General features: G+C 38.3%; 1 protein-coding gene across 1 annotated transcript in view; it reads left to right on the forward strand.

Annotated features, from left to right (window-relative positions):
- Positions 1 to 14,078, forward strand: part of trappc12 (trafficking protein particle complex subunit 12) — a 28,882-nt gene that overhangs the window by 2,635 nt on the left and 12,169 nt on the right. Inside the window, exons 3-4 of the mRNA XM_055038301.1 lie at positions 625 to 741; positions 13,875 to 13,988. Coding sequence (XP_054894276.1) covers positions 625 to 741; positions 13,875 to 13,988 — 231 coding nt within the window. The remainder of the gene's footprint in view (positions 1 to 624; positions 742 to 13,874; positions 13,989 to 14,078) is intronic.

The following is a 14,078-nucleotide window of genomic DNA, read 5'->3' on the forward strand; positions in this document are numbered from 1 at the left end:
TTTTTCTTAAGAGCTCTGGATGTACTCACCCTTCAGCAGTTCACACACTATTTTTTACCTTCACAGTACAATTTTTGCCCCCTTTCCTACAATAATTTTGTACGTATAAACAAACCTTTTTCTTAACAATGAACTTAAATCATGGTTCATATATTTATTTTTCAAGTATTTTCACAAATTATGGCACTCCTGCATATAATTTTATGTAATTGTTTAGTGTTTTTTTAAAACATTTTATTGCACCAGTTTAATTCATTTTGGTTCTGATCCTTAAATTACTTGCTGACACCTAGAACAGGACAGATTACATCCATGTATTGAACCAAAATAGCTAAACATTTTACTGCTGGTAGTTTTTATGCATTGGAAATACAATTAAGACAATTATTTTAATAACTGGTCCATTGATATGGATTCATGCATTTTGAAGTCAAAAACTTGATCAAGTAGTAGAACCATGGTATTTTTTTTGCTAACCGTTGGATGGATTCTAGATGCCCTTAATGCCCACAGTAGATATTTTTAGTAGCTGAGATATTAATGCTCAGGGTGTTGAGGACATAATGTAATGGTAAAAATAAGACATTGTGGGTTAACTGTAATCAGTATTGTTTTTTGATGCAGGGAGATGCCGTAAAAGACCTCATGCTTCGTTTCTTGGGAGAGCAGGCAGCCATGAGGCGTCAGGTCCTCACCGCCAACTCTGTGGAGCAGTCCTTCATCGGCCTCAAGCAGCTCATTGTAAGTGGTTTACAATATTTTTGTTTATGAACAAACTGAAGTGTCAAGTTTAACATTGTAGAAAAGTTTCAAGTCATAAAGTAGTTTTGCACTTTTCCTTTGCTTGAAATGATTTAAATATACAGTGCCTTGCAAAAGTATGTATATCCCTTGATTTGTGATAAAAGATCACAAAGCAGTGTATAATAGTGAAGTGGAAAGACCAAATGTTCTGTCAAAAATATTCTCATTTATAAGGTGTCTGCAAAGTGTTGCACAAGACAAAATGGTGCTGTTGGGAAAATAGCTTGTTGTTTTACCACAAGTCACATAAGTTACAAACACCAGGAAGAAGATACCCTGGTTACCTAAACAAAACTCCACATAACACTGAGCACTCTGCAGAATGGTGGTGGCAGCATCATACTGTGGGGAAGTTTTTTTTGCCAGTCAGGATAGACAATTGTGTCAGAGTTGATTGGATGTTGGGTGGCACTAAATACTGTAGATGGAAATGTGCAGCTCGAAAAAGACGGAATGGTTTAGCTCAAAGTACAGACATAAGATGAAATGTTACGGTCAAAGTCCTGACCCAAATTGAGATTCAGTGGCAAGACAGAAAAATTATGTTCACAGATGCTCCCGTTTAATCTGCTCTCATTCTGTTTCATAAAACTGTTAGTTTCTAGATAGATCAGGTAGAGACACACACCAAAAGACTTAAAGCTATAATGGCATTGAAAAGTGGCTCTAAAATTATAATTTTTGATCCATTTCAGGATAATGAACTGCCTTGTGTAGGTTGATCAGATAAAAATAAAAAATGTTAACATTTTATCAACAATTGATAAAATGTTAACATTTCTATTCTGCAGGTACACCTACATATACGGTCTGCAAAGTAAAAATATTTTTGCATTTTATTCAAAACAAATTTTGAGGCTGAAGTCTTATTATTTTAACAGACAGTGACAATATTATTATCCTCCAAAACATTTATGTTCCAGAGTGCAGGATATTCTATAGGATCTTGTTTTTATTTGAAGGGCACCTTGAATTTAAATGATGTAATGAGCACCCACCTCATCCATCATATAAATTGTTAGCCAAAGAGACAAACCTAGATTGGACTTTGAAAAGTTTTTGTTCCATGCTTCAGACTTTAGATGTTTGATTTGGAGAATATGCAAGTCTTACGTAAGGCTCCTCAATGAGTCCCGGTGCTAAACATCATTACTCAAGCACAGGCCCTGTCATCGAGCTGCACTTCACTTTCTGGAGGTAAATGACAAAGCTGCAGTAAGTTACCACTGCTTGGCATTCTGTGGCATCTACAGACTGTCTGACCTTTGGACACACAGCCTGTAAACGTCAGTGATCCTGCTGAAGCTGCCACCAGGTTTGGTCTCAGCTGACTGAAAACAGTGAATCATTCACCTCCTTTCAGTTCAGATTATAGTTCTTCATCTGCTGAGCATAAAACTGCGTGACTTTCTGTGTGACCGCGCAGTCTCACCTCATTCCTTTTTCCTGCTGCCGTCTATCCATTTTTCCACTGCCACCCCAGCCTTGATGCGTTCCCTCCATCACAATTCATGACCCACACATGACCCTGAGAGACAGTTGTTATTTAAGACATATGCACAGCAGCTTCAGCAGACAGTGTTACAGACTGGGAAGGGAGGGGTGGAGTGAGGAGATGGAGAGGCAGAGATCCACTCGGCTCACAAGTTCTTTTCTCCTGCTGTGCCCATGTATTATGCATGGGACTGCTGTGCATATTTCAAGGGCCTTCTGGACTCGGTGTATATATAAACACAGACAAGCTGGTACTTTCAGTTTCCCTTCCACTGCACTATATGGTGTAGGTGAGTGCATGTGTTTGAGTGTATGTGTGAGAAGATCATATGCTGTCTGCTGATTGGTGTGGGTGGCTCCCTGGAGCACTGGCTGAGCGAAAGGGGAGAACTGGGGAGCTGTAAGGTAATGCAGCCCTACAGCAGAGATGGCAAAGAAGGAAAAAGAAAGCAGAGGTGTGTGAGAGTGAGATGTATAGAGATGGGGGAGAGCTTCACCTGGCCTTAAGCATAAACAAAGGTTGTACCCGACATTATATATGTAGGGCTTATTGGACACTTTGATACAAATTTATTGTAAAAGAAACTGATGAAAGTTTGCAGTTATAAAAAAAACTTGGGCAGCTGTTGGAACTGTAAGATTTATCATTAGCAAAATGTCAATGTAGCAGGGGACTGCTTGAAACTCTTGAGGCCTTACTGGTACTGATTTTAAAAGACATTTTAAAAGACATAAATGAGGTTGACTTTATTTAGTGTTTCCGAAGGTAATAGGTTGCGTTGCATTTTATGTTTGGCTGTCATCCTAAAGGTCTGAATACAAATTAGAAGGTAAAACCTGTATCATTCTCTTTCGGCTTATGCACCGCTAGGAAGTAATCTGTCATATGAAATCCAAATGTAATTGTGATTGTCAATGTGACAAAGTCATGTTTAAAGAAACATGCATATTTTTGTCAGACACTTCAAGTTGTCAGAACTTGTTTTGTGAGGTTTAACATCTAATTGATGATATGATTTAATGACACTTTGCAGGCCACACAGATGAATTTTAGTTTTTTTGTTTTTTATGTTTATGAAAATTGACCAAGTACATTAGTGAAAATTATTCTCAACTACTTGATACTACTTGGTTTTTAAATAAAATCTGTTGTGTGTGTACATATATATATGTATGTATTGTGGCATGTAGCCAAATTTCATCCATTTTCTCAGTTAAAAAAACTTGGAAATACCACGGACTGCTGGTGTTCCATTTTTTTCTTTCTTTTTTTAGATTCTTCATCACCATGCACTGATCTACTCTACCTTTTTTTACCCTAGAGTTGTGCATAATTACCACTCTGACTGTTGAACGTAACTTGAAAGCCTTTGATTAACGTGGTTTTTGTGCAATTATTTATCTTCCCTATCTTCCTTGCTTCTCTCCCCCATTTTGTAACATGATCATGCACCCATGATCTTGATCACTGACATATATTTTTTTAAATGCACAGGAAAACGGACTCTACAAAACACATATACATAGTTCCGTTGTTGATCCTCTAATCAAAATCACTTTTACTGATGTATAGATCAGACAGCCTCTTCTCCATTTCCTGCCTTCTCTTTTTTGAATTCTTCTGATTGACTTACTAATAAATTATGAAATTTCTAAACTTCTGAGATCAAACAAGCTCGTAGATCAAAGCTGCTGAAGGTGATGTATCTCAAAGAGCTGGGAGGGAAGGTTAAAAATGAGAATATGAGAGGATGTGCACAAGCAAGCAGAACATGCACCCACACACCATTACTCATATGCAGACAGGGAAATGAACATGTCAGAATGCTGTTGGCCGTTAAAAGCAGATTATGGGTCAAGACGTCCAATCAATCATATAGTGCGGAAACATCCCTTCTTGTACCTTCTACCTGCTCTTCAGATGTCTGACATCCACATTTCTGTGTCTGACCTGTATTTACTTCATGGCATTATACATTATGTGATGTTTGCTGTCAGCTGTGATCCTCCTTAGTTTATGGCATTTTGCTCGGGTGACATTAGTGCTCCTTTAATAGGGCTGCTTTCATGTGCGTTCGTTGCAGAGCCCCGCTATGAGCTGGCAGAATGAGTCATGCTGCAGAGTCTTGGAGTGACTGCACCCTATGGCACCATCAATGCTCCCTTTATTCATATATGCACTCACACGTTTATAGCACACACAAAGATGTCCTAAAAACAACCAAATATAAAAAATACTGTAAAGAATAGTCATTTTCTCTTCTTTGGATAAATCTAGAGGTCTGATTTAATAGACACAGTCAGTTTTCTTGCAGATAAAATTTACACAGGAGAAAAACTTTACCACTACTTTACAGATTTGATGAGATGTCTTTGATGCACCTGCTTAAAAAAATAGCCTTCTTTGGACTAAAAGCAAGCTAAAAAATATCAACACTGTTTAACTCGGGAGACGTTTTAAAGAATTTCTTTCTTACTTGCTTGCTTTCTTCTTTGTAACCCTTCTTCCATTCTTGTTCCTTTACTTCCTTTTTCTTTCTCATGTCCTTCTTACTTATGTCCTACTCTTCTTCTTTGGGTCATAATCCCTTTGTGTCCTGCAATCCTTTCCTTGTTTTCTTCCTTCTAACTTTCTGAGGGTTTTTTTCCAGTTCCTCATTCTTTCCTTTCTCTGCTTTTTCTTTTGTCTCTCTGCTTTTTCTTTTCTTTCTTGGACACCCTTCTTACACTCTTCTTCTGTTTTTTGTCCTTCCTTATTTCCTTGTGTCCTTCCTTCCATTTGTCCCACCTCAATTCCTTTCCATTCTTCTTTCCTAACATCTTTTCTTGTGTTCTACCTCTATTCCATCTCTCTCTGCCTTCTTGCTATTGTTCTATTTGTCTGTTTGTGTTTGCTTCCTTATTAAGAGGAAGCAAAGATATGTATTTCTGTCTTTCCTTCCTTCTTTTTGTATTTGCATACATCTTTCCTTGTGCCCTACCTATTTCCTTCTGACCTTCCTTGTGTCCTTCACCCCCTTTCTGTACTTCTTCCTTTCAACCTTTTCCTTTTTTTCTTTTTCATTTCCTCTCTTTCCTTTGTTCTTTTTTCCTTCTCATGTCTTCTTTGTTTCATTTTTCCTCTCCACTTTTCCATCCTTTAATTCTTTATTTTCTTGTGCCTGTACTTCTTCTTTGCCTTTGTTATTCACCTTACTTCCTCTCTTCTTTCTTTCCTCTGTGCCCTGTCTCCATTTTTCCCTAGCTTCTTACCGTCTTTCTTCATGTTTCATCCCTTCCTTCCATCTTTCTTCCCTTGCATCCAATTGCACACTTTGCCCACTGTAGAAATATTAATCTTTCATTTGTAGTCAATGTTTACGGTGGAGTCTGTTGTGTGGGTTAAAAAACTGAATCAGGAAAGTTAGAAAACTTTTACATGAAGCATTTATGTTGGAACAAGGATACACATTTGGTCCTTAATGTATAATTTAGATATAAAACTATGCACTCAATTGTTTAAAGAAATCATTAAACAAAGTATATAAGCAAAATTATCTAACTCTCTGACCAGCAAATGATTTAAAATATATATATATTTTAAGTGCATGTTTATTTGGTCCATAAAGGAACTATCGCTGTTAATGACACTGGATAATCTATGCATAGTTCGGGACTGCTTCTTTAGCCTTCTCTCTTTGTCTTCCTGTGACCTCAGTCTCCTCTCTTGTCCCGACTGTGGCGTGGTCAGCAGTGAGCTTGTCTCTGGCTCAGCACCACCCAGGGTTGGCCTCATCTGTCCCCTTCATTAGCAATCACCCACCTCCTCTCTTTCTCATCCCCTCTTTCTTTCTCCTCATCTTTGTCTCTCTCCTTCTTTCCTCTTTGCTGCCCGCCAGAGAATCTAACCTCTCCTTCCTCCCACAGTTTGACGCCGTCTGGGCCGGAGGCCAGCGTGTATGTTTGTGTGTGTCATTGTGTGTGCAAAAAGAGAGAGAGAAAGAGACCCACCTCGGCTCGTTCAGACAGCCTCCTCATAATGACTCCAACGACCCAGCTGCTGCATTGCACTTTGATATCATTGCCCTAACCTTTACTTGTCATTATCATAACCTTTCTACATAGCTGTCATTTCCACCACTAGTTACTCTCACAGACTGGGGTCTGAGAAACGCACTGTCAGCTTTTGTTGCTCTGAAGGGCATGTTTAAACCCTAGCAGAAGCTGTTCTCACCTTGCTCTATGTACAGTGGCTGTGGCCACATGATCCTTGTTACAAACTGCAGGTAAACTTCACCCTGTTGCTTACCAACATAGTGCTTTCTGACATCTCAGGAGTGACACGGACAGAAATGGTTTAGGAAATGTTGAAGTAGAATATGACACTTTATGGCAGTATGTCACTGCCAGTATGCTGGTGTATGGGACTTACAGCCAGTGCTTCACATTTAGTCCTCCTGGCATAGACTGTTGCACTGCAATAGTACATTGGTTAAGATGACTGACAGAGAAGTCTGCAGCCTCGATAATATGGTGCCAAGTCGGCCTTTTGCTGAATTTTAGCGTCTTCCTCACATTGATTTCAAGATGGTGATAAATGGCCCATTTTACTAAAATAAAGAAAGATTATAGTTACTTATTGCTATGATGCATTTGCATCATACTACCACAAATCGGGTCTGTTTTGAATGTAACTGCAACTTCCTTTTTAGGAAGTGTATGATCAAACCAAAAACTTTAATTTAATAATGATTAGATTTTGTTTCAAGTTGTACAACATTCTTGACATTCTTATGGTTTATACCATATAATATTTGCATCCTTTTATCAAGTAGGCTTTGTGCACACCTTAAAATTACATGTTACAAAATGTTGACAGAAATGATAAAATGTAAGCAAATACTTGTACAAATGAAATTTTATATGTATATATATATTTTTTTTTTCTTCTTTTTTTTTTGCTAAAAAAAAAACTCATTCTGAGGGAGACTTAACATAGGTTCATGGAATTTCTTGTGATACACCTCTATATTTTTTATGTTACAAACATACCTCATTCATACCCAGAATTTATGTGGATTTTATTTGCCATGAAGTTGTGCATAGTTATCAAGTGTACATTTAAATAATGAAATTCCTGCACATTCTGCTATTTATAACAACTCAATAATTGCCTGATTGGATTGAGTTCATTTGTAAATATCCATTTGCAAAGGTAAAAAAAAATACATATTTATTTTCACAAAGACACCAAGGCTTGCATGTACTCCAAAGGGTTCACGAACAGAAGCTTGTTTAATTTATGGATGCTTTTTCAGCATACAGAAATTTTTGGTGATTTTTGAGTTGAAAGTAAATTACTGTGTTTTGGTTGATTATGTAGAATACGTTAAAATGTATTGAAGTCTTGAAGTCTGAAGCCTTAATGTGATAAAAATGTAGAAAAAAAAAGGTTCCACAGTTATAAATAACTTTCTCTCACTAGATTTTCAGTTTCAGTTTCCATGTCAACTACTATCTTCACCTCTGTGTTGTGCGCTACCGATAAAGACTTGCCTACTTTGGGAGCCGTTGATTGCAGAGCAGGGTGGGCATACAGCTCTGAAAGATGTCCTCCGTCGCACTCTCTGAGGGGAATAACAGTAACAGTAAATGCTGTTACTGTTGACAAGCAAACCATCAGGCACTATTCAGTTGCCCACAACTCAATCAGTAGTTGATGTCACCCAGAGGAACCTCACTTACAACATGAAGCAGTGTTGAGCCAACTTGGGGAGTATTATTGGGAGTTTTCTTGCAAGCTATGTGCAAGTACAGTGTATTAACGTGGTGTTTTATGTTGCCTTGTGTCTCACCATCTCTCTGTGATATTGTTTGAAGAGTCGGAGTGATTGCCTGTGGGAGACAAAACGACTGCTTTGTGAACTGCAAATCAGCTCAGTAACCATCCCTCAGCTGGGGGGCAATATATGTCCCCTGGTTCAAGTGTCCGCAGGCCAACAACAGAGACATCAAAGTGGACCTAGCCAATGACTGGCATACACTTTTAGGATATTACTATATTTTCCTACAGCCTCAGTGTAATCCAAAATACAGAAGCTTAATTAAAGTAGCACTGGAGCTCCCTGTGTTAACCAGGGCTGGTGTGAGGAAGCCCTTTTAAGTTTGATTCGCCTGGAGGCCCCTGGTCTTGTGAGAGAGAGCAAGTGGGCGTTCGTTTGTTCATCAGGCTTTGTTATGCAGAGGTTTTTTTTCAAACTCACCAAAGGACAGACGCACTGAACTTCCGATCTTCAACACAATTAAGAAGCATCACCCCTTTTAACTGGCAAAGAAACTAATTATGTGTGTTTGTGTGTCTGAGGGAGTGAAGGAGGACATTATCTGTGCACATTTTTATTGCACACATTTGCATGGGTGTGTGTCAGAGTTTGGGTGAACCATTTTTAGTCAGACTTGTTAATTATTAATTGGCTTGTTTTGTGTGGCTTTAAACATTCTGAACACATTTATCCTGGAAGATATTATTTTAAGAAGCTATACTACTTTTCAGTACCTTAATAGCCTTTCTTCATGTCCTTCATCTTCCTAGTGTTTTAAACTAATGCAAAGCTATACCAGCCGTTAAAACAAGATGAAAAATGTCACTTTCCTGAACTGTCTGAGACATGACAAAAAGTATTCCAATACACATATTGAGCTTCTCATTTGATAAGACTCACAATAAATCACCATGGTAATGCCTCCTTATTTCTTTTGGGGTGGAGCTGATTATGAATTATTGCTAAGTCATTTAAGCTGTGCTAAATTATTAATCACCATCAGACTATTGCTTAGATTTTTTTATTGCACCACTAATTTTGTGTTAATTGAAATTATTCAAGTCTTTGATTCACAAAGGTCAAAACAAAGAGGGAAGTGATGGGACAAGAAATTCTTTTTATTTTTTATTTTCAAACTGAAATTTAGTCAACAGAAGGTCGTTTCTGCTTCTGAGATTCCTTAAACTATCCCACAGGGTTTTTTGAGATTTTCACTTCAAAGGTAAATGTATATATATTAGTGGACAAGCTTCAACAGCTTGAGACACTGTTGAAGTCTTTTTGCCTGACATATGACAGTATTGTGAATAGAGGGATATCACATTCAGGATTTGTTCTACTGAAACTGGATCATTTTCTGTTGCTGTATTATTTACCCTTTTAGGGGTGTTCCTCAGGGCTCAATCCTTGGCCCAGCATTATTTTCTATAAATATGAATAATATTGGTTACATTTCTGAGACAAAAATACTGTTTATCAGAACTTCAATACCTCTACAGATGACTCTGTTCTTTTTATGTAGTAGAAATATGTTTGAACCAATGTTTTTCACACCAAAGGCAGTTTCTTGTGATAGCTTTTTGTCTACTTTCATTCACTCTTCTGGTGTTCAATGCAGTCTTTCTGTGTGTGATGTTATCAGTCATCTGCCACTCTCTAGTTACAGAGTCTGCTATAAATACCCCATGCATAAACATGGGGTAACACAATGTGTTTCTAATTCTAGTTTGCTGCTCATCATTGCATTTTTGCAAAACCCAAATTTCTTATTTAACTTCCAGCTTGTTTGTGTTGCCTGTTGACAGCTGCGACTTTATTGCTGCTAATAATGTTTTGTTGATGATTATTACCTGAAGGAATTTTGTTTAAATTACCTTACAAACTACATTTTGCTCAGTTGTAAGGTCGTTTAAAACTGTAGCTTGGAATCATTTAAAAATGTACAAATTCACCTGGACAGTAGCTCATTTTATCTCCCCCCTCTCATATTCATGGGCTGCACAGCATCAAGAAATCTTGTGATAGCAATAATATTGGTAAACATTGTGATGATATTTGATGCAATATGATATGTACCTTTTATTCTCCTTTTCACTCTTTCTCATCTTGGCATTCTTCAAATTTTGACCTTTAGCATTTTGGGTAATTTCGTCTGTCTCCAGGGTGAGCATCAGTTGCCATGAGACTCTAACTGGCTAAGCATACATTAGCATGTAAAATACTTGTTCATAACACTTGGAAGGTTTTAGGCAACAGTTATTGCACTCATAACAGTGTTTTGCAATATGAATGTTTTTTTATACTCATGTTGTCAATGTATTTCTAATATATTGGGCAGCCTGACTTATTCAGATTGCATGAGAGCAGTGGGGGACGTCTAAAATGTTTCTAAAATATATGCTGCTGTTTGTAAAGACCCAGAATAGTTTATTTTTCTTCAGTTAGCTAAACCAAGATTAAATTGGAAATATAAAAAAATAATGCAGCTTTGAAGTGCTCCTCATAAGGCCTGCAGCAGGTTCACAGACTAATGGACCTCATTCATCCTTTAGTCGGCAACAAAACAAAAAGATGCACAATCTCAGGAAATAAAAGTACTTTCTCTCCATTTTTTTCTTCATAACTCTATCTAGATTTGTTCTTTTAATTTTATTCTTAGTGTTGCACAAATGATTTCTCAGATTGGACAATCTTCCATAATCAATAAAGACAAATTGTGTTCTAATACAGAAAGTCAGTGTGGCTTAAACCCTGCTCTCTGATCGAGTTTCAGTGAGTCTGACCTAAAAGACAAAGTGGGCTATGTCAGGCAGGTAGAATAAGGCTAACCGACCAAATTGGCCTTGAGAAATTGAAAAGATAAAACATGTTATATCTGACATTGCAGCAAAGACCCTTTGTGTTCTAAATGTTAGATTAACATCTGGATTCGGTCCTGCCTGTGATGGTTCGTATAGTTTCTTTTCATCAGTGAGGTCAGACCTCGGTCTGCTCAAATTTAAATCACAGTGAGTCTCAGATGTCTGTTATTATCTCACGGAGGGCGCTCACATTACATCTTCAGCGGAGTCCTGACCCTGTCACCTTGCCACTCGAACAATGCAGGCCGTTAGCTCGCTTCTCAAATCACCACCTCCTTTTTCGGCTCTAATGTTTGGTTTGGTTCAAGAACTAAAATTACAGGGTGGTGTAAGATAATATTGTGTGATGCTGCATCGTTGCATAAGGACTAAGCTGAAGTTCACTTATTGAGGTTTAGTCACTTTTTTTCTCTTTTTTTGACCATCCACTTTGCATAAACTGTCTCCTCCACATTTTGTTGTCTGCTCCGCTGGCCACTGTCTCTAGACTCTGAGATGCTGTTTCAGTTGTTTATAGTTTTGCTTGTTTCCCTCCTGTAGCCAGCTTTAAAGCCTTTATTGTTCCTCCATTAATGTCAGCCAGATTTCTTTCATCCACATCCCGTTCATGTGTCTCTGAAGCCCCTTATCCCTTTCTGTCCCGTCTCCACTGTGTGTCTATGTGTGCATGTTGAGGAATGCAGCTATCGCACAACAATCAGCCTAAATCCCAGCCTCACAAAGACACTTAGAGACCAACGCTTGCACACCTGTCTTGTTTTTATGCCCTGTGGCAGGGCAGTGGTGTACTGTAGCAGGATGTGCTTGTGTGTGAGTGAGTGCAGCTGCTTTTGGCCATCCACGCTGCCTACTCGTTTTCAGCTTCATTTCCCCCCCTAATGAAGATTCAGAGGCAGTGCAGCTACTGGCGCAGGGCAGGAGAACTGAGCGGAGGAGGGCGGGACGAGGAAGGAGCAAAGCATGAGGAAATGACAGCAAGAGGATGAGGGAGGGAAAAATTAGACCGCGATGAAAGGGAGAGGAAGTGGGAAGATGGAGGGGAAAACAAATGTCGGAGAAACATGAAAAAAGAAAGGAAGAAAGGATGAAGCTGAAAGAGAGCATCTACAACAGAGAGGGACAAAGAGAACGGTGATGAGTTTTGCGATAAAGATGACTAGAAAGAAAGTTACCCCCTCTCTTTCGCTGTCTCCTAATTAGCTCTCTGGCTGTGATGAATGGCGCAGCACTTAGGACCCAATCGGCAAGCCGACCTTGTCATGTGTGCTGATGGGGTGGGGTGACTCTCACACCTCCGCCTCCTCTTTCCCCTTCTCTCTATTGTACCACCTCCTGTGGAAGCAGATGCTGCTAATATCTGGGTCTGTGTGTGTTTATATGCATATTCACTCCTTCTCTGGGTTTCAGTGCGCTTGTATGGCTTGTACATCAGCATTCATGAAAACGCAGCCTTTGTTCAATTTGCTCTGTTTTCTATATTTCAGGCTTAGATGTAGTGATATTACCATTGACGTTAGCATATATCTACACGAGTACATCCTCAAAAATCTGCAAATTCTTGTGAGTTTCAGAAATATGTGGTTATTCATATCAGCACATGTGGTTATTGTGATGATCTACTCTAGGTGCAACAAAAAAAAGACATTTATAATACTGCTGTGCTCCTCTGTGGCTTGCTGCATCTATTCCACAAAAAATAAATAGAGTATTATTTTGATGTTAATTTTTAAGTTTGCCTTATTTAATCATTCTTTGTGTGGAATAATAAAATTAAAATTTCACACCAAGTGTCTGAAAGTAACCCAGGTTCTTTGGGTTATCTTTGGAAATGATTGGATGAAGAAGTGTAAATAAAGTTGGGGTTTACTTACATTTGTATTAGTACTATGATTACCATCTTCATCACAGGATACAATTTAGGATATTTTAAGCGTTGGAATTAATTTTCACCTTGTAATACCTAGACACAAATAAACTTTTTCCAGTTTTTCACTGGAATCGCATCACCAAATAACTCATATGAGAATATAAGTTGATAAGAACTCCAAATTCATAAAGTTATAGTAATATTTTTTGAGAAACAAAAATATTTGGATAAGTGTGGAAATGAAAAGAAGACTTGGGAAAAAAATGGCTATCCAGACTTTATTTTGCACCCCAAAGTAAATATTTTATCCCTCCGACATTATGCACTTGCTTTTTCCCTTCCTTCAATGTTTCCTTCTTTTTTATTTTTTAATATTTTATTCATTAGACATCTTTTACTTAAAACCACCATATGATAAATATAATTCTTGACTATTGGCTAGACCAAAGGGGTAAAATATTAAATTAGACAAATCCATTTTCAAGAAAGAAAACTAAGAGCTCCACTTTTGCCTCTTTCTAGATTAAAATTGGATTCAGCATGTTGTTTTTGCTCTCTTTAGTACAATCAACTTCATTTTCTTTATTCATACAGACAAACCCACAAATTATGATAAACCTCCAACTGTCAGCTCCTGGAGCTAAAAAACTCCAGGAGGACTTTGAGCTAAAAGTCCAGTTTGTTCCTCATCTCTACTGTATTACCACTCCTTGCATCGGAGATATTTTTCTCTATTGTCTAATATTTCAACATCCAAAAGCTCTGGAGCTCCTGCTGGTCTTTTTTCTATAGCAAATAAGCAATAGAAACAAGGATGGAAGTTTTTCATTCTGGATTCATTTGGATTTTCTAGAACTTTGCAAACGCATGTGTGACTGAGAGAAAGAGCCTTTAAAAAGATCAGATTGCAATACAGAATTACTGAACTAATTAGCTGCCATTAGAGGAAAGCAGACATGTTGCTTCAGACAAAATGCATGATTCATAGCAGAGTCAGTCAATCAGCGTGGCGCCCCCTTGACATGTTGCGACTCTACTTCCCCGCAGAGCACTAAGAACTGGCGGGCTGCCGTGGATCTGACGGGACGGTTGTTGACAGCTCACGGTCAGGGATACGGAAAGGCTGGCCAGCCAACCTCTCACACCACTGACTCACTGCAGGTAGTGACTTCCCTTCATTCATCCATTCCTCTGTTTGTACCCATCGATTGCTATGTTTCTGTTGGTTGCAGAGATGATAGGAGAAGTCTT

The sequence above is a fragment of the Poeciliopsis prolifica genome, unplaced genomic scaffold, assembly GCF_027474105.1.
Source record: "Poeciliopsis prolifica strain line A6 unplaced genomic scaffold, Auburn_PproV2 SCAFFOLD013, whole genome shotgun sequence".
Lineage (NCBI taxonomy): Eukaryota > Metazoa > Chordata > Actinopteri > Cyprinodontiformes > Poeciliidae > Poeciliopsis > Poeciliopsis prolifica.